Below are 27,459 nucleotides of genomic sequence, written 5' to 3'. Positions count from 1 at the left end.
CCGCCCCCTTCACCACCACCACCACCACCACCCCCAAGAGATTCTCCAGGGCGGTGTTTGTCCGCTGAACCTTCTTGCGCCGCCCGTGGCGCGGACGCACTCGAGAGGCAGCAGCGCACCGATCGCGCATCCGGCACGACCGGGACGCGCTCATCCTCCTCCTCATCCTCCTCCTCATCCTCCTCCTCCTCGCGCACAGAAGTCGCATCGAGCGGTACCTCGACGACATCAGCCGGCTCAGCTGTTCCGCCAAGCGTGGAAGAGGCGAGGCGTGCGCTGAAGCTTCAGGTGAGGCGAGAGAGAGAGAGGGAGAGCCGGATTCACCTGCCAGCCGGCCAGCGACACGTGGGCCACTTGCTCCCCGAGTTGCAACGTCACAAAGGGGAAAAGCGAACGTGGTTGTTGAACACGTGGTCGGCTTTCGCGGCCAATATCATCCATAATACAGGGATTTGTTTTTTTGGTTAGATCGCGGACAGATATACGTGTGTGTCGTTAAACCCGCCACCACCCGACACAGCCAATTAGTGAGGTTTGTCACGTGAACCGAACGTGGCCAATTCGTTACTAGTACAGCACACCGGCTGTGTTGGAGAGCAAAGCCTCAACATGTACATTTTTCTACCTACGTGACTTTATCGTCGAATGAACAAAGAGTATAAACATTTACAAAATTATATAATAATTATTATTTTATTATTTCCCTTCTACGTGACTTTACCGAAAGAACCAAGAAGATGAATCCCTGCAGTCACGAAAGCTTTAAATCGAAATTTACAAAATTGTAATTACTCAGATTATATATGCTGTGGCTCGGCTCTTTACAATCTGAATACTCAGATTGTAAATGTTGTGGCTTGGCTCTCCGACACACAACCGGTGTGCCGTGCTCGTAACAAACTGGCACGTTGTTAATACGTGCCAACCCTCACTAATTGGCTGTGTCGGGTGGTGGCGGGGTCTAACGACACACACGTATAGTTTGTACGCGATCTCACGCCGCCGCTGTTGTCACCAAGACCCACGGCGTGGCCTTCACAAGGGAGACTGCGCGCTGGGTGACTTGCTGGGCAATCGCCCTGCTTATTATGTAGCGCGTAACAAAAAAAGTAGAATTAATACGTAACATTTTTAAAAATACATATCGCTTTCGTTCGGGAAAAGTTGCATTTCACAATAGCGTGAAGAAAATAAGTTGCTCGGAGAAAAAAATTGTTTTGAAAAAGAACCATTGCTAAAAAAACGTTACCGATTATATATTTTTTTCTTAAAAGGCGACAGTGTGATTGACAAGTGTGTCGCGTGCTTTCTAAAGTACCACAGCCCAGTGAGATACATACACCTATACTCGCATGTGTTTTTGCATTGCAGTAGTTTTTATTTCCCTACTTGTTTTTCAGTGTTTACCTCGCTGTCATTTTCGTCGCTTTAAACCAATCTGGCCAGATGGTCGAGCGAGCGACACGCAATTGCAAGGGTTGCGAGTTCAAATCCTGGTTGGGGGGGATTTGAACTCGCCCGTCATCCTATCGGGGTCGATACAACAGGAACCGCTACGTCGGGAGTAAACAGTGGCTGTCACGGTTAAACTTACTCCCGCCATGGTACTGTGGACTTTCCACCCCTGGTTCAGGGCCGTCAATGTGAGACGAGCAATGCCTCGATGCTATTTTGAGCAGCAAACCTCTTTGACAAGCAAAACAAAATAATCCACTCCCTCCTATTTGTATCATCAGCGTACATTTATCAATAATTTTTAGTCGTTTCTCGAAGCGGCAGCCTTGTGATGCGACACGAGACATCGTTCTCTTACTTTGGCCACCACTGCCACATCACGAGCCTTCGAACAGCCGAAACTCATTCCCTCGTCGTCACGATGTTCTCCGCACCGCCTCACCTCGTGCATCTTTCCTGCCAAAAACAAACAAGAAAACGAAGAGAGCCCGAAGCAGAAGACTGGCGCTGGATTACAGACGGCCGCATTTGCGAATGCGATTTGTCACTTTGATCCTTAGCTGCTGTGGATCGATAGTCCACTGTTCATGTGCCGTTGCGTTGAGGGACTACTGGCTGTGTGGCGTTATCTTGCTGTGATCTGGGGTTGTTGTTGTTGTTGCTGCCTTGCCCAAGTTTGATAAATCGGACTCATAATTAATGATGTATTTATATTGGATTGCTTTCCCACCTTTTCCTCTATTTTGTTGTTGTATTGTTGTTGTTGTATTGTTGTTGTATTGTTGCTGTTGTATTGTTGTTGTATTGTTGTTGTTGTATTGTTGTTGTTGTATTGTTGTTGTATTGTTGTTGTTGTATTGTTGTTGTATTGTTGTTGTATTGTTGTTGTTGTATTGTTTGCTGTAACTTCGCTGAGTCCGCGCCCACCCCACACTGAACATTTGTGAAAAATAGCTTCACAGCTCATCGGATTCCCCCTCCTGCAGTCCAAATCAACGATCCCGACTCCGTGATCACTCAGACGTGATCACTAAAACTTGATCACTCAAACGTGATCACTCAAACGTGATCACTCAAACGCGCCATATACTCTACACTGATCACTCGAACGTGATCGCTGATTACTCGAACTTGATCACTAAAACTTGATCACTCAATCGTGATCATTCGAAAGTGATCACTCAAACTCGCGCGCGCGCCCTTTTCTGTTCCGTGCATTCCCCGTTGCCCCGCGGTTTCATCCCCCACGCGGCACCGACCCACGCTCCTTCCTGTACCCCCCCCCACCCCCTTTGTCGTCGTCCGGCGTTCCATTCTCGCCGGCAATGTTCTCGCTTCTAATCGACGCGTCGCTTCGCTTTGTAACACGCAACGATTTTTTAAAAAACGTCCCTGTTGAAGCTCATTGTTTTTTTTAATTATCAAGTTTAGTTTTGAAAAAGCGCTGCCAACCTGCTTTCATCTGCCTCTTTGTTTGTGTCCACATCGTTGTGATTTTGATTCGCGTTCAAGAATTGGCCGCGGTTAACGTAATGAGAAATGTTTTTCCATGTGTGTCCCTCTGGCAACAGATATGTTTTTTTTATGTATTCAGTAAACTTGCTCGACATAGTTTTTCGACCAGTTGTTGCGACAAAATGAGCGGAGCTTCTGACTATAAATTTTTTACAAAGGCATGAAACGCCTCGATCATTCTCTCTTATCAGAAATGGCTTTAAACAAACTTACGTCAAATTCCAAACCCATTCGCCTCTTATGTAAGCTTATAGAATACATTATAAGCGAAAATAATTCATAGTGGAATAACGCGAGCAAGCTGTGTTTCGGCAATTTATAGTTTTTTTAATGCCATATACCACGTACTATCAATCACATTCTAGAAAAGAATAATGAATATCAAATACTATTATACCCCGCCTTTGTATACTATGAAAAGGCTTTTGACTCAGTAGGGAATCAATGCAGTCATGCAAGCGCTCACAAACCGAGATCTAAAGTATATAATGTATCTAAATTTTAAACAAACAAAAGACATTTACTACAAAGCTGGACTAAGACTGCATGAAGAAAGTAAGAATCCATAATCGAAGTTTGTTTGGGTGAGATCGCGTAAATATAAATGTGTCGTTAAACCCGACAACACCGACACTGACAATTAGTAAACACAACATGCCAATTTATTACGAGTAATTATAATTTTGTGAATGTTTATACTCTTTGGATCGTTCGGTAAAGTCATGAAGGTAGAAGAAATGTACTCTTAAGTTTTTCGGTATAGTCACGTAGGTAAAAAATTAAAATTAATAAAAGTAAAATAAAATAAAAATCACGACGTTTCGGAGGCAACACAAGCTTCCGTCTTCAGGTGGAACCGTCACAGCCACGACAGCTATATCAAGTAAATGAGAGATTACAAGAGCTACCACTCTGTATATATAATGGTTGAAGAGGGGAAGGGCCAAGTAATTTTTTACCTACGTGACTATACCGAAAAACTTAAGTGTATGAATCCTTGCAGTCACGAAAGCTTCAAATCTAGAAAGAATAGAAGAAATGTCAATGTTGTGGCTTTGCTCTCCAACACAGCCGTGTGCTGTACTAGTAACGAATTGGCCACGTTCTGTTTACGTGACAACCCTTACTAATTGGCTGTGGTGGGCATAACGACACATTCATATTTACGCGATCAAACCCAAAAACACCCGACACAGCCAATTAGTAAGGTTTGTCACGTAAACAAAACGCGCCAATTAGTTACTACTTCAGCACCCCGGTGTGTTGGAGAGTAAACCCACAACGTTTACGACGTTTCTCTGGTGATTACAGCTGGCTTCATCAGGCGATTGGCGACAATTGTGAAGAAGTCCCTCCTGTCTCGGTCTTTAAACGGAGTTAGTTCTCGCCAGAGGTCGCAAACGGGTTTTGATTCCTTACCCGTACCCGTACCCGGCCGCACCAGGGTCGCAAACGGGTACCCGTACCCGGCCGTACCCTACCCGTACCCGGCCGGGTACGGGTAGGGTACGGCTATCGAGTACCTGATTGCGACCTTTGGGATGAAGCCATGTTGCAGGCGCGGGTGGGTTGATTCTAGGAACTTGAATTGTGAGAAGAAACAAAAAACGTTGGGAAATGAGTGACAAACAGTTACTCACCAGTGACTCACGTACCCGGCCGCACCAGGGTCGCAAACGAGTACCCGTACCCGGGTACGGGTAGCCGGGTATCGGGTAGGGTACGGGTATCAGGTACCCGGTTGCGACCTCTGGTTCTCGCTCACGAGCAACAACTCCTTCACCATTGCCCCTGTTGTCCCTCTCTCTATCTCTCTCCCTCGCCAGCCCTGTCCGTGCGTAGAAGCCGCAGGGCGCCATGCCCCACCACGCGCCCCACCGCACGCTGCTTCTGTGCGCCCTGGCTCTGCTGGGGGGGTGGCTCTCGCTCGCCACAGCCGGTAAGGGCAGCAGCGTCCACGACACCCCCACACCCCCTGCTGCTGCTGCTGCTGCCGAAGAGGTTCAGATGAATTGAAAACCGGTCCAGAGTTGTCCCCATGTCTAGTAAAACATTTTTTTTTTAATGATGGCCCACTCGCGCGTGGGAACAGGTCACAGGCAGCTGGAAAGCGTCGCTACAGAAGGCACCGAGGTTGATGGATCGTAGCACCACTAAATTTCGATTTAAAGCTTTCGTGACTGCAGGGATTCATCTTCTTGGTTCTTTCGGTAAAGTCACGTAGAAGGGAAATAATAAAATAATAAAAATAAAACATGATGAAATACAATTCTCACGACGTTTCGGCCACAACGCAAGCAGCCGTCCTCAGGTGAAGAACAGGTCTGTCGGAAAGACAGTGTCTGAATGAACACCACCAAGCTTGGCAGCGTATATTTAAGCTGGGTTAGGGGAGGAAGGGCGCCTTGACAAAGCATAATATGACTTTGACCCCCCCTCTCCTACGCATTCCACAAGTAGTGACTAATCCCATATCTGCATTTCCCATAAATATGCTAAATTCCTCTGTTGATATGCAAATTCATTTGTCAAGGCGCTCTTCCTCCCCTAACCCAGCTTAAATATACGCTGTCAAGCTTGGTGGTGTTTCATTCAGACGCTGTCTTTCCGACAGACCTGTTCTTCACCTGAGGACGGCTGCTTGTGTTGTGGCCGAAACGTCGTGACCATTGTATTTCATAATGTTTCATTTTTATTATTTTATTATTTCCCTTCTACGTGACTTTACCGAAAGAACCAAGAAGACGTAGCACCACTGTTTTGCGTTTTACCGTGGTGGAATGCCTCTTTCACGCCGCTTCGCTGTTGGGAGTTCTTTGACCATACTTCACCACGCTGGTTTTAGTGCGGGTTGGTGAAGGGTGCTCCCAACGCCGTTTCAGACACGACTCGCCACTGACGGTAGCCGTGGCCGACAATTTAGCTCTAGTCGCCGGGGTTCGTAGCACAGTGTGCTAACCACTGCGCCACCGCTCCCCCCTCCCCCTTTACCTGTTTATACTGCCTGTATTGCTCACAGCTGACCGCGTCGGTGGGCAATGAATTATGCACAACTCCTGCAGGTGGCTTTAACGACACAGCGCACTGGTCGTGCCGTGTTAGGGGCTCGCAGGGAAGCGAGTGCAATGAGCTCCTCTCAATGTGCCATGCAGGGGGACAGAGGAATCGACTTCTCTGTGTTTGTGCCTCGGAACGTAACCTCATGCGAGACTTGAATATATTGCATCGAGATTCACCCAAGCGAGTACACGGAATGAACCACGCGCACACCCAGAGACTATGGCCAAGATGGAACACTTTATTTGACGCCACTCGAAAGAGTGCAAGTCACAAAACGAGTCCACAAGAACAACTTAGATCGATGACAAACCGCGTGCGGCGAGGGGCAGTATTGATGCTTAAATCATCATCATCATCAGCAGCTGCTGTGCTCGGCTTCTCTAGCAGACGACGCTCTGAGCAGGCGAGCGACGATGCATGGTCTGCTCTTCACCGCAGGTGCGGTTTGTGTTCCGGGCCTGGCCTTTGCTGAATTGAATAGACTTAGCGCAGTGATCCGTCGTCGGCAGTGGAGCAGAAGGAAGATTTAATCCTGGATTAGAACAGGAGTTGGAGTCGGCCACGCCGACAGCCAGTGGAGTGGAGTTGCGTACAATGGGAGCAGCTATAGAGAAGAAGCGAGACCTCCCGTTGAGCAGCGGGTGACTGTGGGGGTTTGACAGCATGCCTTGTTTGCTGGAGCAGAGGGCACAGGGGGAAGGGAGTAGGGTGAGATGTGATGTGAGGAGGTGGTAGGGCGAGATCGTGGATGATGATGATGATGATAATGAAGGGGGACTTGTAGCTCAGAATCAGAATTTGTTTTTATCCTGGAGGAATCCCATCAGATATACGCCTCTTTTTCAAATATATCCAGTAGGTAAAACTAAATTATTGAACTAAACTTTCACTTTTATTTTACCAGGTAAGGCCCACTGAGCTATGTAGCTCTTTTTCAGAGGCGACCAGGCCACAAATGATAGCTCAACCAAGTGGCTTATCACGTGGAAGGAAAAACCCGGAGGACCCGGAGAAAAATCCTCACGACCACGTGGAGAGAACATGCAAACTCCAATTATACAGCCACCAGGGGTCGAGATCGAACCCGTGGACCTCCTGTATACCAGGCGAGGCAGATAACAGCTCGTGTGATCGGTGAGCATGGCTCCTGTTACTTCTGCCCCAACCAAATCCTCGTGCCAGCACCAATTGCGGATTCGTGTCGTGTCCGTCTTTGACTGTCACAAAACGCGAACTGCCGTTTCACACGTTATTCAGGTGAGTTAAATTCGATGCGAACGATTGGGAACAATTACGCAAACGAGACTGATGTTTCACTGCTCCGCCGTCGTTTAATTTGAGCTGCTTACGGCTCACATTTACGACGGTATATTGCAACCCTTTGAAACTCTAAACTGTGTTCACAGGCCAATCAACATGGGCGCCACGGTGGCGAGATGTTAACTACCTCGCCTGGTATACAAGGCGTCTGTTGTATATTTGGAGTTCGCATGTTGGGTTGTAGTTGTGCTTTTGGCAAGGCACTGAAGACCTTAACTACTCTGGGTTTTGATTGCTGGATAGTGACGCACAAAGTCAGTGGCGGATTGCTAATCCGAACATGACCTGGCCTCCCCTCTAGGTTAACTCAGCCTAAACAAGTGTCATTACGAGGCTCGACGTCGGGTGTGTTGTATCTATGCCCCGTTTTCCAAAAATTTATATTAAGAATAATTAGGTCAAGATTTATATATATAGATTTTTTAAATTAAATAATGAAAGCAACCCACTACTCGCCACATTCCACGACATGCATCTGGGAAACGTGGAATGCCATCAAATATATAATTACGCACATTAGCATAATGTATGCGAACTACGCATTTTTCGAAATTTCATTAATTTTTATTATTTTTACCAAAATTTCATAATCCGGCATATACAACAGCTGGATGACGCTTCTCGGGGGTTGGTTGCTGGTCACGCTGGGCTCGCGCAGAAGTTCGCCAACAGAGGCACATTGATCGGCCGATCTCTGCGTCTCATCGGGGATGTGGGTGGCCTTTTCGTTGTTGTCTTTTTGCTCGTAGTAGTCTTGAGCGTGCGTCTGCTGTGCTCCACCTTCAGACATCAACGAGACGGTCATTTGCACCAAGGACTACATGGAGGTATCCATCCCAAGGTCGTATTTCACCAACCGGAATGCGCCTGTGCAGGTAAGTCGTTGTCAAGGTGTGTGGTTGTTGTTGTTGTGATCTTGCAGCATACCTGTCAACCCAAACGGTTTACTCCGTATTCTTGTCGAGAGAAATTGAGTTTTCAGGTCCATACGGCGTGCAGCCGTTTCCATACGGGCAACAAATACAATGTTTTGTCTATGTGTTTGTGTTGCTCCCTTGTGATGGGACTTTGCTAGGATGAACGTTGAGATATATAAGGGGCACTGGGTGACGAATACGGTCTGAATTTGTCTAATAGGTAGGGCACTAAATTATAGATTTAAAGCTTTCGTGACTGCAGGGATTCATATTCCTTGTTCTTTCAGTAAAGTCACAGTAGAAGGGAAATAAGAAAGTAAAAGAAATATGAATATATTTATTATTATTTTATTTCATTATAATATAAATATTTATATTATTTTATTATATCCCTTCTACGTGACTTTACCGAAAGAACCAAGAATATAAGGTCGGCACTGATAAGGAGTTGACAGGCTTGTTGCAGTAACCTTCATCAGGCCATATACAGCTCAATTGCAAATTAGCAACATTGTCCATAAGCTCTGGTAAGGCTGGTGATAAAATAATTGTGCCTAACACTGGCGAATGAATAGCATATATAAACACACTGTAAGAACGGAGGACAAGATAGGCACTCACATGGCTGTGAAGAGTAGAAACAGCCAAACAGATGGGCAGTAACCCCCCTTGGTATATCCATATATCTGCCTTCACGTAGAAAAAAAATCAACATTTTGATAAGAACCCATCGGCTCACGGCCTTCTGGGTGTGCATCTTTTTAAATCCTTTATATTAAGTTCACTCGCTTGCTTGCTTACAACCGTGCAAATCTTTCGGTCGTTTTTTTAACCCACTTCCCGTGATCCAATCGAGCTGACATTTTGCACACATACTCGTTGTGCATGACAATGTATTTTCGTGAAAAAATTCCAAAATTTTACACTTTTTAGGAAAAAATAAATTATATTTAATTACCAATTGCTTAATGGTGGCAGGCATTCATCTGAGCCATAGGTGGCAGCCATCTCAAGCCAGAGGACGAGATGACTCTAGCCGCCACGCATATAAAGGATTTATAGTGAAAAACTTTGTTTTTACGGGTTAATTTATTTCAAAATAAAACTGTGCACCGCTTTCGACATCGAGGGCGATATTGGCGCATACAATAAAGATCGATTGATCGATTGACAGAGAGTGTCTCATCGAGTGCTGGAGAACTAACTGCCTTACGTTTACAGGCCAGGGACCCTGTCGTTTAAGGTTATGGTTCATGATGCAGAATTCCAAAACCTCTATCCTCGTGACTCATCACGCTGCGTCGTTCCGCCTTTATTAATGTACTCTCCATTACAATGTTTTGCTCGTTTCACGCTCCACGCGCCGGATAATTGTTAAACACGTCCCACGTGACACGCTAAGCAATTCACGCTAATTCAAAATAAGTTTGAGATCAGTTTAACACGGAGGCTTTCGCGACCAGTATTATTCGTAAAAATGTTTTTTGGGTTTGATCGCGTTATTATAAATGTGTCGCAACCCTCCACCACCCGACACGGCCAATCAGTAACAAATGTGTCACGTTAACAGAACGCCAATTAGTTACTTCTTCAGCCCACCGGTGTGTTTGAAGAGTGAATCCACAACATTTGGAGATCTCGGTGCGCGCGCGCGCGTGCACACGTGTTCGTGCGTAACGCGGGCAGCGTGAAGTCGCTGAGCGAGTCACGTGGGGCGTGTTTCACGATAATCGGGTGTGTGCAGCGCGGAAACGAGCTAATTGATTTTTTGATGGGGAGTAAATTGGTAGTCGCGGAGAGAGTCGTCGGAGCGTGGTGGCGGGCCGTGTGGACTGATATTTGGGAAACCCTGGAGGCTGTATGCGCTCTATGTGTATGGTTTGTGTATTAAATTTGTAGCTCTTTTTTTTGTTACGATTGTTCGGAAAACTTATCTAAGACCGCTCGACTATGAAAAATAAAAATAGGGTTTTTACCCTTTCTGTAAATAAAACGGGTGTTAAGATGGTCAAACACCACATAGATGCATTTTTGTAAGGAATCAAGTCTGCATTAACCACACACTGCACTTGGGCTGAACATGCAAACACACATGCTCTGATTGTTTTTGCATCGTCTTTCAAACTGATTGGCCTACACCAGAGACGACCTTCTAAAAACTTGATTCCTTGCAAGAGGTATCTAATTGGTGTTTGAACATCTTAACACCTGCTTTATTGCCAGTAAGGGTACATCCTATTCTTAATTTTCATACTTTGATAGTGCCAAAAAGGTCCCATGGTACTGCTTGATTAATTTCAAATCATGAGGAGTCATTAGAAAAACAATATATGTAGTTTTGTGTAAATAAGGTGAACATGTACCTAAAAATACTTTAAACCTGACAATTGGACTAATTTGGCATATTGGTCCTGGTTAAGGCAATTACAATTTCAAAGCCCCCACCCGTTTCAAAATCGTGCAATGGGGTGATGAGACAGAGCCGTTCCCATGGTATAGCGAATCGGGGTGTTAGCCCCGGGCCCCGCGCTTTGGGGGGCAACCCGCGATTCTCCGTCACGGTGTCAGATGTAATACTGCCGATTTAGTTTGAACGATTTTCCCCAGGTACCAGCACCACCTCCGACCTAGGGAAGGTCCTGCCTATGACACTCACAACGTTGTCGGTTACAAAACAACATTTACACAATCCGTTTCTTAGTGACGTATTGTTTTTTTCTTATTGAAAACACTCTCTTGCCGTTGAATGTAAATGGGGCATTCCCAGTAGCGTCTGAATATTGCACTCAATCAGCCTGACGGGCGGTCGTGACCTGTCGCGTTCAAGGAAGGCTTCTCGTGTCTGGGTGGTCCAGGACATTATGCTGATGTCATCATCAGCCAACGCGTCTCAGATGCTGGGCTTCAGTGCCTGGAACAAACAGACTCGTGGCATACAAAAAGCCATTAACAGGGAACATTGTGGAGGTGACTGGGCGGCTCAATGAGGGGGGCTGATACTGAATCAGAATATTTGTTTATACTGGAGGAATCCGATGAACTATAAAGTGCTTTTTCACAGATGCGGCGCCAGCACTGTTGAGATCATGGGTTGGAATCCTGGTTTTTAGCCGCGTTGCAGCGTTCTTACCCGCTGCGCCTACTGGACATCTGTGAAAAACGAGCTTTATAGCCCATCGGATTCCTCCAGTATAAACAAATATTCAGGATGGATCGAACCAGGTTGTCGAGTGTGGCGAGTTCACGATCTCAGGCCTGAACGTGCAGTTGACTGTAAATATGACAGGTTGGTTTGCCGTGCACGTCATGGGATGCTCTTCTTCAAACGTAGAATTTTTTTTTAATGTGCCAACGCGTTATGAATAAGTGGCGACATCCGCTGGGTTCAACTGGGCCTCCCGGAGTGTGGCACGTGAACGGGCACAGTTGTGCGGTCACAAACGACCGCACGGCAAAATCGCTGTCGCGTTACGTTTGGTCTGTCGCTCGCAACAAAAAATACCCGGCACACTCCAGTTCTGACCGCTAAAAGATGTTTCATTCGATTTACCCGTGTGACACACACACAAACACACCCGTAGTAAGGCATTTGAATCGGTGCAACGTCTACAGTGGACACATTTTAGTTTCGGCACACTCCAGTTCTAACCGCTGAAGATGTTCCATTCGATTCGCCGTGTGACACACACCCCCGTAAGTAAGGCATTTGAATAGGCGCACTGTCTAGAGTGGACATGGGGCAATTGACAGGACTACATTATCGCTGCCCATTGTCCAACCTCTGCACGATGAAGGCTTGCCCACGCCATCGTTTTCGTTGGCGAGCCATCCATCTCCATCCTGCACACGAGCCAGCCCCGTCCCTGCCGTGGTCATTCTCTAGGGAACGTTCACCCCCTTTTGGCTGCCCTTCCATCGCCAGTTTCGTCCACTGGTCATCATGCCGTCTAAGGACGGGTCGCTTAAGAGGGCGCCCTTTAACAATGGGTGATTTATCGCTTTCTGCCACAGTTCTGAATGAACGAGAGTCATTTTGCCTCGTCACGTGACACCGATAGAACCGATTGCAATATGATTGCGTAAAGGCCTTCCTTTATCTTCTTGGTTCTTTCGGTAAAGTCACGTAGAATGGAAATTATACAATAAAAAAAATTAAACATAATAAAATAATTCTCAGAGTCTGTCTTCTCGACAGACCTGTTCTCCACCTGAGGACGGCTGCTTGCGTTGTGGCCGAAACGTCGTGAGAATTATTTTATTATGTTTTATTTTTATTATTTTATTATTTCCATTCTACGTGACTTTACCGAAAGAACCAAGAAGACGAATCCCTGCAGTCACGAAAGCTTTAAATCGGCCTTCCTTTAGTTTTTTTTCTTCAAACAAAACCGCATTTCTCGCTATATCTCTGAGAGATTGCGATGTGCGCGCAGCGGCGCACGTTTTAATCAGACGCTGGCAGTTCGAAGAAGAAACCGGTGCCCAGCAAGAGAGACACTACACGTTGGCACAATGAGCCAGCAACACCGTGACTGCCCGCAAGATCCCTGGCAGTTTCGATTTAAAGCTTTCGTGACTGCAGCGATTCATCTTCTTGGTTCTTTCGGTAAAGTCACGTAGAAGGGAAATAATAAAATAATAAAAATAAAACATAATAAAATAATTCTCACGACGTTTCGGCCACAACGCAAGCAGCCGTCCTCAGGTGAAAACCAGGTCTGTCGACGCGACAGCGTCTTCCCCCCCTTCCAACCCAGCTTAAATAGACGCTCCAAGCACGTGTGCTGTTTCATTCAGACGCTGTCGCCTCGACAGACCTGGTTTTCACCTGAGGACGGCTGCTTGCGTTGTGGCCGAAACGTCGTGAGAATTATTTTATTATGTTTTATTTTTATTATTTTATTACTTCCCTTCTACGTGACTTTACCGAAAGAACCAAGAAGATGAATCCCTGGCAGTGTTTTTTTTTATGTATTCCTCCCCCTTCGCTCTTCTTTTTTCTCCACCTCCTCCCCACCACCCACCCCACCACCCACCCCAGATTTACGACCTGCACCTCAACGACCGCTCGTGCCGAGGCACTGAAACGGAAGACGCTTTTGTTTTCCAAGTGAAGACCAACTACTCCAACTGTGGAACCGTCACCGTGAGTGCCCTCCCGTTGGAATGTCTTGAAACCGCATCTCATGTCAGCCCACACGCAGCATTGCCAAACCTCCAGGCCCAGCAATTGTGGGTGACAAAACGTGGCGCATCACATTCATCTGTGTGGCCGCCCTCGATTTTACTCCACTTTATCCGAGGGCAAAAAGGGATGCGGACGATCACGGATAATTGGAAGAATGTGGCAGCGGACGATTGGAGTTTTTTCGCGTTCCTATGGATAATAGGAGCCACGGGTAATAGGGTTGCAGATAGGAGGAGTTCTATGCAATACTTGGCTGGGTGGTGCAGTGGTTTAGAGAGCACGACGCGTCATTGAACAGATTCTCTGGTGATCCTACGTTGGCAGTGGTGCACAAACACAAATACCAACAAAAAAATAAAATCAGCAGGCGCTATGAAGAAGCGACATTGGCCGAAACGTCTCCTGTTGTAAAAATATATGTTTTTCATTTTGGGGCAGTGTTATTGACAACTCATGATTGGAGGATTGCAGGTCTTAATTCAGTCCGGGTGTCCTGTGTTAACCTATGGGTCCAGTGCACTACCTATTGAGCAAGTAAAAACTTATTTCCCACAAATTTGACAAATCATTATGACTCGAGGTGGTGATCGTCACTGAGTGCGATCGATTTAGGCCGCGGTTTGTGAGGGCTGGATGACTGCATCACTGCTGCTCGCTCCTTTCTCCTCTTTGCCTCTCTCCCCTCCCCTCTCATCGTCATCACCTACTCATCATCATCACCCACTCATCATCATCAACCACTCATCATTCCTTCACCTCCCCCCCTCCTCCTCCTCCCCCCCTCCTCCTCCTCCTCCCCCCTCCTCCTCCTCCTCCCCCCTCCTCCTCCTCCCCTTCCTGCCCGGCGCTCCCCCTTTCTCCCTGCAGCTCATCATGAGCTGCGCCCTCCTTGATTGTCGGAGGGCTTCACCATATCCCCTCCCTTTGATGCTGCTAATCCTGCATAATGCACGGGCATAAGTAGTACTAATCACATACCTGCATTTCCCATATCCCCTCCCTTTGATGCTGCTAATCCTGCATAATGCACGGGCATTTAGTAGTACTAATCACATACCTGCATTTCCCATAAATATGCTAAATTCCTCTTGATATGCAAATTCCTTTGTCAAGGCGCTCTCCCCCCTCCAACCTAGCTTAAATATACGCTGCCAAGCCTGGTGGTGTTCATTCAGACGCTGTCTTTCCGACAGACCTGTTCTTCACCTGAGGACGGCTGCTTGCGTTGTGGCCGAAACGTCGTGAGAATTATTTCATTATGTTTTATTTTTAATTATTTTATTATTTCAATTCTACGTGACTTTACCGAAAGAACCAAGAAGAGGCTTCACAATCATTAAGCAAAGTTAAATCTAAAAACTTACTTTAAAAATTAGCTTTTACTTAAGATTATTTTATATATATATTTTGTATATATGCCTTCGCTAGAAATTGATTATAATGCGAATTGAGTTTGTCTGGAAATTTCCTTAATTGTTCTTGCGATTGAGTCTTCTGACAATGTTTTTTCTTTTACCTGGACGACACTTTGCATCTTTTGCACGAAGTAGCGCTATAGAAATAAAGACTTGATAGATTGATTGATCTCGGAGACTTCCATTCCAGCATCCCTTCCTATTCCCCGGCTCATCTTGCCCCTCTTTCTCTAACCCTCTTGCGCCACCAGCTTCTCCCTGTATGTATCGTGGTGCGTATCCATGGGTTGACGGTCGGATTGCTCGCGATGACAACTTCCTTTGCATTCCCGGATATACACATTGATTGTGATGCTCTTCACGATGATCCTCGTTCAACAATTCACGTCCGTGCCGCGAGAATTCTCCGAGGCGTTATTCCTGAGATTGACGCATTTCAATGTCTGTGTTCAAACAAAACACAAGACAAAGATCCCCGGTATAGCCTGAACAGACTGTTGGGGCAAGTGCTGTGAGCGAGCACCTATGGCACACACGAGGGGGTGGGTGGCCAGCACCACGCCCGGCCGCCTTTGTCTCCCCAGTGGTGATGTTTCCACACCGCACCAGGCAGAAATTTAAGGCTGAGTCGACTTAGGGGAGGCCCAGGACCTGTTCAGATAATCGTCACTGGTGTTGGTCCGTTAGCCGGAATCGAACCCGGGTCCGTGGATTTGTAGCACAGCGCACTAACCGCTCCCCTTTCGCGCACACACACGCACACACCCACGCACACACACACGCACACACACACACGCATAAACGCACACCCACGCACACACACGCACACACATTCGCACACACACGCATACACACACATGCACACACACGCACACACACACGCACACACGCACACTCACATACACACGCACGCACGCACACACGCACGCACACACACGCACGCACACACACACGCATACACACACACACACACGCACACACACACACACGCACACACGCACGCATACACACGTACACACACACACGCACGCACACACACGCACGCGCACACTGAGCTCACAGGCGTCGGACGGCAAGCATATCGTGTTCACGAACACGATCCAGAACAAGGTGTCGGGCGTGGTGAGCCGAACGTACGTGAACATCACCTTCTCGTGCCGCTACCCGGTCACGTACCTCGTGCAGTACGCCAACGGGGGCAACGTGGTGCACGTGGACGTGCGGTGAGCAGCACGCGCACGCACACGCACGCGCACGCGCACGCACGCACGCACGCGCACGCACGTGCACGCAAATACAAATATCCCGTGCGACGCCTTTTGTTGTCCTTTCCCCGCACCTCCGATGTTGTTGTCTTACCTGTGCACCCCGATGTTGTTGTCTTACCTGTGCACCTCCGATGTTGTTGTTTTACCTGTGCACCCCGATGTTGTTCTTTTACCTGTGCACCTCCGATGTTGTTGTCTTACCTGTGCACCTCCGATGTTGTTGTCTTACCTGTGCACCTCCGATGTTGTTGTCTTACCTGTGCACCTCCGATGTTGTTGTCCTACCTGTGCACCTCCGATGTGCACGGTTGGCTACGTACGGTGCGAAAGAAGCTCAACATACATTGCATTAACATACTTTTTGGGGCGAGTGCTGTGAGCGAGTAGCAGCACCCTGAAGGCAAGCACGGATCGGCCGCACACGTACACACACAGCCTCTTTATTCTGTTTTAAATCAACATTCTCCAGGTAATTTGGGACGTAAACACACATATGTATGTATGTTAAACTTCTTTCGCACCGTACGTAGCCAAGATAGGTGTCTATCTTCATTTGATGTCCGAGTTTGGGCGTTGCAATAACAAAAAAATTGTACCACATGGCCCCACTCCCTTTCAAATAACGTCACGCGATCTTTAACATCCACCGTGATGCAGGCAGCGCCTTGCTGGTCTCGTCAAGGAGCATAAACCATCATCACGCAAACTCCGGTCATCCTCGCAACAGCTGTTTGTGGCTGGCCATCGAACAAAAATGGGCACCGCATCGCACGCTTTTAGGATGCGCTTCTGCGGCCGCTGCTGGAACGCTCTTCCTTCCGATATTAGGAAGCCACTGGAGCTTTACACTTTTAAATCCACATTGAAAATTACTTTATGTAGAACTGCTGTTTGTGTTTAGTCTGGTTTTCCTTCCCCCTCACCTTTGACTAGCACGGTTGGCTACGTGCAATGCCAAAGAAGTTCAACATACATACATTTACGGTGAATACACCTGCAAGTTCAGCATTGACCAGGGTGGCCATAGGCCTGAACCGTAAACGTCTACAACAATCGTCAAAAGCGCCCACCCACGATGCCGTGTCACCACGACGGCGGAATGACACACGTGTCCCGTCTCTCCCAGCCCCGTGATGCTGGACACGGAGGAGGGCAACTTCTCCATCTCTATGGAGCTGTACCGCGACGGCCTCTTTGAGGAGCGCTGGAACAGCATCCCCATGCTCAGCCTGGAGGAAAGCGTCTACGTGCGCGTGCACATGGTGATTATGACCTGCCGACATCCCATCGCCACGGTCACAAAGGTCGTCATCAATAATCGATTTGTGATTGTTAGATATTCATATTGTTAATGATTATTCATTCATATTGAATGTGTTATTTCTAACGAACGAACATTTTCTTGGTTCTTTCGGTAAAGTCACGTAGAAGGGAAATAATAAAATAATAAAAATAAAACATAATAAAATAATTCTCACGACGTTTCGGCCACAACGCAAGCAGCCGTCCTCAGGCGAAGAACAGGTCTGTCGGAAAGACAGCGTCTGAAATTGAACGAAATTTTTTTTCTTTTACGAGGTAAGGCCCCACTGAGCTATGTAGCTCTTTTTCGAGGAGACCTCGCCACAGATCATAGCTCAACGAAGTGGCTCATCATCATGTGGAAATTTATAGCAGCCAAACACTCTAAACGCATGCTTCTAAATGTGGAGGGGAAAACAAGAGGACATTGAGAAAATCCACGCGACCACGGGGAGAACACGCAAACTTCAAATATACTGGTGTCAGGGTCGGGATCAAACTCACGTCCTCCTGTATACCAGGCGATGTAGTTAACATCTCCTAGCCACCGTGGCGCCCCCCAACTTGTAACGTGCCCCACAGTGTTCGCTCGCTCTCGTAATTAGAGAATGACTCACAGGCGCGAGGAAACAAGACAAGTGGGAAAGTCGTCAGCCACGTGATGAGCTGGTGCCAACTGTTGCCCAAGCTCTGCAATCCTACGTATAATTAAAGATCGTTGACACGTGGGAGGAAACCTGGAGAAACACTCCACCCCATACCCCAAGCAGATGTCATCTTAATGCCTCTGGTTACTCGCGGTGTCTCACCGAGACACAAAAGTCAGCTTTCAGTGGACTTGTTCAACAAACTGAACGTTTACATTAACCAGAGGAGATGCGGTGGCAAGACATTAACCACCTCGCCTGGGATACAGGAGTTTGCGTGTCTCTCTCCCTGTGGTCGTGTAGATTTTTCTCCGGGTCCTCCGGTTTTCCTCTCCACATTTCGAATACATTTCCGCGTGATAGGCCACTTCGTCGAACTATCATTTGTGGCCGCAGTCACTTCTAAAAAAGAGCTACGAAGCTCGGTGGGGCCTTACCTGGTAAAATAAAAAAATAACTGTTTAGTTTATAGTTTACAAGCCCATCTGCCGCTATGAGCAGCCAAAGCCCCCAACGAGTGCTCGCGATCACCATGTGCCGCCCTCTACAGCTGCCGGCGCATCTCATCCTTCGGGTGCAGAGGTGCTGGGCAACCCCTTCTAGTGACCCCTACCACTCGATTCAGCACATCTTCATCCAGGACAGGTAATGGACAATGTGCAGTAACGTGCGATGTCGACTGCTTGTCACTGCAGGCGGGCCTCTTGGCAGCCGGTCAGCACACAAGTTGTTTCTTACAACACATTCCTGCGGAGGGAGCTGGTAGGAACGTTGGGTTGCTCGGTCAATGGGCAGGGTCAGCGTGGTGTATTCCGCAATTATTCCCGACTGTGAGGGCGGGCACAAGCCGGCGTGAGTAGGTTAAACGTTGCGTTTTATAAGGGCACCACGGGGTGACCAGCCCCTCCCCTCCCCACCCAGCCCCACCCCTCCCACCCAGCCCCACCCTCCCCACACAGCGCCTCCCCACCCTCCCCACCCAGCCCCTCCCCACCCTCCCCACCCAGCCCCTCCCCACCCTCCCCTCCCCACCAAGCCCCACCCTCCCCACTCAGCCCCTCCCCACCCAGCCCCTCCCTCCCTCCCCACCCAGCCCCTTCCTGCACGACGGACGGATGGACACAATAATCCCCTGTGGGCTGGTGTAACCAGGAGGTTCCTACCAGTATTATTATTGAAGTGTATTGATGCGGGACCCAGTGGTGGTGCTAGCCCATTACGGACCAATATTTTTGGCCCACCCCCAACCCCTCTGTGAGGTGAGAGAAGAGTTAATAGACGAAACAGCGACGGAGTGAGACGAGAGAAATGTAGACAAAAAGACACCTTCCCAAAAACAAAGATCAGAAAGATGAATTCGCTTTTTCTGTTAATTGACGTGCTACGAATTTCAGTTGCTATTTGACGCACCCTTATTTATTCATTCATAAATCCGAGGACCCTTGAAGCTGCTTGAGCCAAGCTTTCTCTTGGCTCGCTTACGCCTGAGCGCCGCCACTGTGCGTGAACGTTCCACCTGGCCTCCGGTGAGAGAAAGGCTCCCCCCCCCACACCGGCCGTCGGTACACGGTAGCGCTCCAAACGCCACCCTCCTGTGTTCGCCCGTTGCCACTCCCACACGCAGCTGCCCGGCCCTGCTGGCGGACAGCACCCTCACGGTGGTGCGCAACGGGGAGGCGTCGGACGCCCGCTTCCACCTGCAGATGTTCAAGTTTGTTGGCGCGTCCTACCTGGCCGTTTACCTGCACTGCACCGTGCAGATCTGCCACGATGCGGCCATGCAGTGCGTGCCGGTGAGCGCCGCCTTCGGACGGTTGCGCGGCGTGGCGCGATGTGATTTTTTTTGCCGCGTGACCATTACGGTGATATCAGTTTGGCGTGACTTTGCGATTGTATCTCGTCGTGCTTCCAGTATTTTGCTCGGGAGAATTGTCCTGCAACTTATCGATGAGCTGAAACGGCGAGAGTTTTCCAGTCAAACGCTTGTACACGTGACAATTGAGCGTTTTTGGCTATGTCTTAATTAAACTGGATTCTGGAGTGTCGTGAGTTGATAGTTTCGGCCCAGTCACCAATGACGACACGTAAAAACCCCATCGCATCAACTTTGGTTCTACAATTAAATTGGATACCTTGAACCTCTGAGCATTCAAATATCAGTTTGACTGTCATGCGACGACCATGGCTTTCATGTGGCCAAACTCACTGAAACAACATTCTCATTTTGAAAAGGAGATCTGGGATAAGAATACATTACAGGGTCATTTCTTGAGAACTGCATTTTGTGTTTAGTTTGTTGCCCTTGCCCCGCACCTCCAATAAGCGCGGTTGGCTACGTACGGTGCGAAAGAAGTTGAACATACTTAATAAGTTCAATAATTGGAGAGCACATCTCTAGTTCACCGTGAGAACTTCAGGGCCAAGCCCACGTGAGCCCACCGGCACCCACGTGAGCCCACGCACACACGCGAGTCGGCATGAGGCTTTCGGAGGGAGATAATTGCGACGCAGAGGCCGCTGATGGATAGTTGCCGTGCGTAACGGGCTCCGTAACCCCCGCTGGTCCCCCGCAGGCATGCGAGCTGGTGGTGTCGGGCGACGGCGAGGAAGGCACGGAGCCTCACGACGTCACCGCCCGCGTCCGGAGGGAGGTCACCTCAGCGCGCACCGTCTCTTACGGGCCCATCCGGCGCAAGGGCTCGGAGCACGAGACTGCGGGTCGCCCTGGCGCAGGTAGAGGGGACGCAGCCGGTCTCTCTCTCTCTCTCGGTCCCTCTGTCTTCTTCCCTTAGCCGACCCACAGCGGCCGCTTGAGCACTGGAATGACGTCTTCCATTCTGCAATCACGGCAGATGCCTCCTGTAGGCTTTCCTTTATCGCGTGGCAGTCAGAAACCATACTCTTAGTTTTTTTCGGTAAAGTCACGTAGGTAAAAAATGAAATTAAAATTAATTAAAAAAAAATTCATTTTTTACCTACGTGACTTTACCGAAAAAAACTAAGAGTATGAATCCTTGCAGTCACGAAAGCTTCAAATATAGAAGTCAGAAACGATGTTTTATCTTCAGAGCTGGAATTCGTCCAGATATATTAGCGCGGAACCGAATTTATTGCGGTAATTTTAACGTGCGGCCATCGGTGACCGGGTTTGAGACCATCAACTCGTTACACTCGAGATCCGAATTGAATCACGGTTGGCTTAAACTTGCATGTGAAGCCAAGGATCCCAGCGGTGCCAGCTTGGCACTTTGACTCCTGTCAACTCCTTATCACAGACCAATTCAGACCTTACTGGTCACCCCGTGCCCTTATAAATCTCAACGTTCATCCTACAAAGTCCCATCACAAGGGAGAAACACAATTAGACAAAAAAACAAAATTTCGATTTAAAGCTTTCGTGACTGCAGGTATTCATATTCTTGATTCTTTCGGTAAAGCCACGTAGAAGGGAAATACTAAAATTAAAAATTAAAAACATAATAAAATATAATTGTATTATTTCCCTTCTACGTGACTTTACCGAAAGAACCAAGAATACAAAAAAAAAATTTTGCTCGTATTGCAACGGCTGTACAAAATTTCCCGTACAAAAAAACGGAGTAACCCGAATGGGTTGACAGGCATGCGCATTTAACGCGTCACAATCCTACTGTCGTTTGCACTTTCCCCCCGGCGTGCGACTCGCAGGCCGGAGCAGGCCGTCCTCCGTGCAGGTGCTGATCCTCAGCGTGCTCCTCACGGCGGCCACCTTGTTTGTCCTCATCGTCGCGGCGCTGTGGCGTCGGTCGCGCCGCTCGCGCCGCGTCACCCTCCGTCACGACCTAGCCTGCCTTGGCACCACCACCGCCACCACAGCCACCACCGCCGCCACCGCCGCAGCAGCAGCCGCCACCTTCCGCCTAGCGGGCTCCGGGACGTCTCCCGCGCCGCCCCGGTCATTGGCAGGGTCCGTCGCTCTCACGGGGGGCCCCCAGCCCTCCTTCAACCCGGCCTTCTTGCCCGACGCAGATTTGGGACACTGCACGGACTGAGTTCATCGGCGAGATGGCGAAATAGATCGGGGGGGGGGGGGGGGGCCGAGGATGGGATTTGCCTCGAGATTTGGTGGGACCACGCCACTTTTCTCCTCGTGGCTTTCTTAAATCTCACGAACGTCGCAGACGCAGTTTTGTGCTGGAACGGGTCGGGCCGATGAATTGTTACTTTTGGTTGTGATGTGTAAAAAGATATATATGTATGTGTACACAGGATTTGTTTTAAATTTGAGTTCCATCTGAAGTGGCTAATTATAGGTTCAGTTGGTCTCACTTCAAGGAACTATAAAAAGTGTTTCTCTGGTATCTTATTTTAATACAGTAAAATTCTGGCTAGCCAAAATTCACGTTTTTCCAGACGAGGCTCGGCAAAATAAAAAAAGAACCTGCTGCCCCACAGCCTCTGGGATTGCTTCGACCATGTGGCACAATGTAGGGCCTACACTCAGTGCTTTTTAAATATCCCCCGTATAGCGGTCATCGGACTGTTGGGGAAAGTGCTGTTCGCGAGCACCTATGAGGTGGCACGGCACACAAAGGGGTAGGTGGCCAGCACCACGCCCGGCCACCTTTTGTCTCCACATTGGCGATGTTGTACACACCGCACCGGTACTCATTCGGCATAGGGGAGGCCCAGGACCAGTTGAGATAATCGTCACTGGTGGTGGCCGTCAGCGGGAATCGAACCCGGGTCGCCGGGTTCATAGCGCAGCGCGCTAACCACTGCGCCATCACTCCCCCGCATGCAGTATAGTGCAGTATACCACGCACTCAAATTACAGCACAGTACTTACATTTTTTTGGTCTGTATTTTATTTCATGGTCTTCAAAGTACAGTAAATGTATGTAAAAAAAAGTTTTAAAATTAATTTTAGCGATATTAAGTGTGATCTACAGGGTTGTTGATGTTTTGTTCCATAGATGTGCAATGCATTTGCAGCGAGCCAGCCCTTTCAGATACCTGGGGCAGGGCTGCCCCTTTTAGTCTGGATAGCCAGGGGTTTTTACTGTATTGTTTTTTTTAAGTCTGCCAACTTTTTATGATGTAATTGCTGTTTCCACAGTCTCAATAAATCTTAGCAATAACTTGTGCTTCATAGACAGTATTCTGACAAGAATAACACTGGTGGGTTTTTATAAAATGTATTTATTGTCATTTTGTTAATAAAACTGACAGCATGTAAAACAATCCAACAAGCCATGGTCCTGAGAACAACACTTTTTAATTTGTAGTGACCTCTTGCCTGAGGCACTCTTCAATGCCAATCGCAGTTTCAGTCTCACTCCAACACGATTTCTCACTGGGCAGTGGAAAATTTAATTTCATACCTCATTTCAGGAACGTTATAAAGGGGTCATGGATGGATGGGGTTGCCACCTTTGAGGTACACAGGAAAACGACGAATATCTCGCAGTATCGGAGCAGGGAAAACTCCACGTACACTAATCCTCTTGTTTGGTGCAGTGTTTCACAAATTACACAAAAGGACTTTTAATGTCCTGGGAAGACTTACAGATATCCCAGGACGGCTACCTCAAGTCGAGAAAGATCTTGCGACAAAACCAGGGCAGATGGCAACCCTAGTCATGGGTATTGAATTATACCATGTGTTTTTTCTCTAAGTTGTAAAACCGACAGGATTTAAAAAAAACCTAAAAATATACTTTTTCAAGAGCCTGTTCTTCGCTTCCTAAATTTGGAACGTGAACTGGAAAGGGTGGTTTTGCAGTTGTATCGGGATTTTTTTTGTATTGCATTATTTCTGTCTTGAATAAACTGGATGTTTTCAATGTATTTTTCTTCCAAAACGTCTAGAGCCTTGACTTGATATCACAAACCAAGTCGTTATGCCACACAATTTTGTGGTAACTTGGGATCTGAATAATTCTCCATCGAGATCAAATAAATTGGCACAATTTAGCATCACGATTCCGTAATTGATTGTGCTTTACATTGTGGTGAATGTTACAGCCTCTACCTGGCTGGAATGTTTACAAGAACCCACGACGTAAAACATACGGATTGAAAAAACTTCACCGTTCGATGTATGTATCATGGTGCTTTTGCATCTATAATTAGTGTATGGATCGATGCATTGTTACACGACTAGAACTCATCATTGTCATTATCATCAACGTTCAAACCGCCTCAATAGTCCTACAGCCAATAACAGTCTAATCTCAGATGATTGAGAACATTTAGTATATATTTTTTTTATTAACCACTATTTTCGAAATAATAAACATTTAATTCCCGCCAGCGCTAACGATATTGCAATGCGAACGGTACGGAGTAATCTTTTGGAATCCATAGTTTATAAACAAACAAATAAACAAAAATGAAATATATACGTGTACAAATAGAAGAAACACGTTCCTTCGGAGTGGGCTGGTAGGAACTTGGTTGGACAGCGCATTCGTGCACGACAGACAAATATGCACGACAGACAGACAAATAATCCCTGGTGGGCAGTGTGGAACCTGTTGTTCCTACCTGATGTGTCGAGTGCTAACTTGCTTAGGTGATATATTTACTTCTCTGAGACAATGTAAAGACCACAGGCTCCCTAGGCAGCATTACACTTGTGTTGTCAAAATCCGGAGAGAAAAACAAAACCCCACTGCAGTAACCCTGCCACAATGAGTCGTGTACACAGCAAGGCCATCACACAGGCAGATAACCTACAAAAGGTGTAATTGTTAACTCCTTCACCTGGGGGGAGGTGTATAAATAGGTAATTTTGTTACTGTTTCCTTGTTGTTTCTAGATTTGAAGTTTTCGTGACTGCAAGGATCCATACTCTTTGGTTCTTTCGGTAAAGTCACGTAGGTGAAAAAATAATAAAATAATAAAATAACAATAAAATAAATATACAAAATATCAATATAAATAACTACATTAAATCACGACGTTTCGATTGCAACACAGGCAATCATCATCAGGTGTGGAAATCACAGCTAGAAAATCCACTTTAGTAAAAAAAAATCTAGCTATGATTTCCACACCTGATGATGATTGCTTGTGTTGCAATCGAAACGTCGTGGTTTAATTTAGTTATTTCTATTTTTTATTTTATTTTTTATTTCATTCAAGTATGTTTTTATTTTATGTTTTATTTTATTATAATTTTTTCACCTACGTGATTTTACCGATAGAACCAAAGAGTATGGACCCTTGTTGTTTGTCTCGCCCCTGGTATGCAAAAAAAAATTACTGAAAAATAATATTCGCGTGCTCACCGTGTGGCCTTGTCAAGTGATTCGTTTCTTCGGCTCTCCTCTTGTCTCACCTTCACAACGGAGTGGGAGCTCCCACTCGCTCACCCACCCCAGCAGCTTGGCAGCACTCACTAAGTGGCCCCTTGCCACGTCTTGCTCTTTCGCGGAGGGCAATCCCGGTGGCCACCCAGGTTGCAAAGCTGCTGCGCGGGCCACCGATGATTTAAGAGTGAGGTCTACTTTGTTTCTATATATGTTTTGTTACTTTGTAAATATATATTTTTTTGTCACCCAGTTTTTACAGATGCGCCAGCGTACGATTATAATACACGCAAGGGTTACGTGACAAGTAATGACTGGGTTCGTAAAGGATGAAGTTGAAGGGGCATTAAGGTCTTATTTGCCCAGGGTTTTCAGTTCCGTTAAGGACGGTCTACTCATTGCGATTGACTGTTCTGAAGGGTATATATTCTTTGGTTCTTTCGGTAAAGTCACGTAGGTGAAAATAAAAATAACTAAATGAAATCACGACGTTTCGGAAGCAACACAAGCCTCTGTCATCATGTAGGACAGCCACAGCAATAAATAATTTGCTGGAGGTATTTATTTATTTGTTTTTCCACCTACGTGACTTTACCGAAAGAACCAAAGAGTATGGATCCTTGCTGGCACGAAAACTTGAAATCTAGAATGTTCTGAATGGTGTAGGTGACGTCTTATTGCATTGTTAAGGTTCATGAGTGTAGGTTGTTTAAATAATCGTTTCTATACGGTAATCCAGATATTAAAGTTACAATAAATGTATCGTGTTCGACGTACACTCTTTTAAACGCAGAATATGCGGTGCAGATGGTGATTGTGATTGCTGTGGACAGAGTGAAACAACATGCCCCACCTTACCGCTGCCGACGAGTGCTGTATTTATTCTAAGGTGTCTTACATTCGGGGCATCAGATTCAGAAAATAACCCAAGAGCAATCTCAAAAGGCCGAATCTCAATTGGCCTTGCGAGACACACTTGTAGCTGCTGTACGCCACAAAAATAATCGCGTGAAATAATGGAGAAAGTCAACACTTTCATTTAAATCCATCCACCAATCCCAAGTGCACGTATTGCATTGCTTAACTTTCTTACGCTGTAACAGACGGAGCTGTCGGGTTTCACAATATTTCATCACCTTGCTAACCCACCCATACTGGACATCTGTGAAAAAGAGCTTCATAGCTCATCGGATTCCTCCAGTCTACAGTAAAGATTCTGATTCTGAGAAGTAAGAGTCCCATTATGGATCTGTCGGCTATCTATCAATGGATTATCCTGCATACACGCAGAATGCAGCTCCCAGTGCCCACTATGTGAGAGTGCTCTGTATATGAACCTTATGGAGGGACCCCGTGGTTCCGAATAAACGGAAGTCAAAATCGTAATTAATTTCTTTATTTTTGGGGACTCCGTCCCACCGCGTGTCGTTAAACCCGCCACCACCCGACACGGCCAAATCAGTAAGGCTCGTCATGTACACAGGACACACCAATTCGTTACTAGTTCAGCACACCGGTGTGTTGGAGAGCAAATCCATAACATTTACAATCTGAGTACGACGTTTCGCCAGTAATTACAACTAGCTAATTGGTTATCTCGGGTGGTGGCGGGTTTAACGACGCATTTATATTTACGCGATCTAACTCAAACAAAAAAATCTATATTATAGATGATATTGATCGCGAAATCCTTACGTGTTTAACTACCATAGAGTAATTTACAACAAACCTTTAAAGAGGGGACAATGCCTACCTAGCAAAGCAGAAGCAAATTGTCCAAAGCCACGAACGACACGGAGGAAGCCGAGAAATATAACAATGAACTGGGATGTGAAACTGACAATTGCCTACACGGATGTCTGCAAACACGATTCGGAGAAAATGTAGAAATTAAATGGGAGAACACACAACACACATGAGGATTTCGTAAGAAAGCAATGCGAGCAAGACAGCAGCGAAGGAACACGTGGTCGCATTCATTGCTGATGCCAGGCCACGTAGGGTGCGAAAGAAGTTTAACATACATCCCGTATATAGATTGCCCCCAAATTGCATTGCATGGCCAAGGTTGCGTTGA

General features: G+C 47.0%; 1 protein-coding gene across 1 annotated transcript; it reads left to right on the top strand.

Moving 5' to 3' along the window:
• Positions 1–24,841, top strand: LOC133353019 (uromodulin-like). Its single transcript, XM_061569085.1, has 10 exons — positions 1–288; positions 4,797–4,909; positions 8,137–8,225; positions 13,309–13,413; positions 15,933–16,093; positions 17,265–17,400; positions 18,638–18,732; positions 19,712–19,880; positions 20,661–20,820; positions 21,775–24,841. Exons 2-10 carry the CDS (start codon positions 4,828–4,830, stop codon positions 22,116–22,118), a joined length of 1,341 nt encoding a protein of 446 aa, XP_061425069.1. The 5' UTR covers positions 1–288; positions 4,797–4,827; the 3' UTR covers positions 22,119–24,841.
• Positions 24,842–27,459: the final 2,618 nt, after the last annotated feature.

The sequence above is a fragment of the Lethenteron reissneri genome, chromosome 5, assembly GCF_015708825.2.
Source record: "Lethenteron reissneri isolate LAM-NWPU_2019-01 chromosome 5, ASM1570882v1, whole genome shotgun sequence".
Lineage (NCBI taxonomy): Eukaryota > Metazoa > Chordata > Hyperoartia > Petromyzontiformes > Petromyzontidae > Lethenteron > Lethenteron reissneri.
This window is presented reverse-complemented; position numbering and strand designations above follow the sequence as displayed.

What these genes read in the sequence shown, in the direction of transcription:
- LOC133353019 (XM_061569085.1), top strand. Translation starts at nt 4,828, where the DNA reads ATGCCCCACCACGCGCCCCACCGCACGCTGCTTCTGTGCGCCCTGGCT. An exon ending in CACATCTTCATCCAGGACAG is followed by an intron (nt 18,733 to 19,711) that starts GTAATGGACAAT and finishes TCCCACACGCAG; the next exon opens with CTGCCCGGCCCTGCTGGCGG. An exon ending in CGGCCATGCAGTGCGTGCCG is followed by an intron (nt 19,881 to 20,660) that starts GTGAGCGCCGCC and finishes GGTCCCCCGCAG; the next exon opens with GCATGCGAGCTGGTGGTGTC.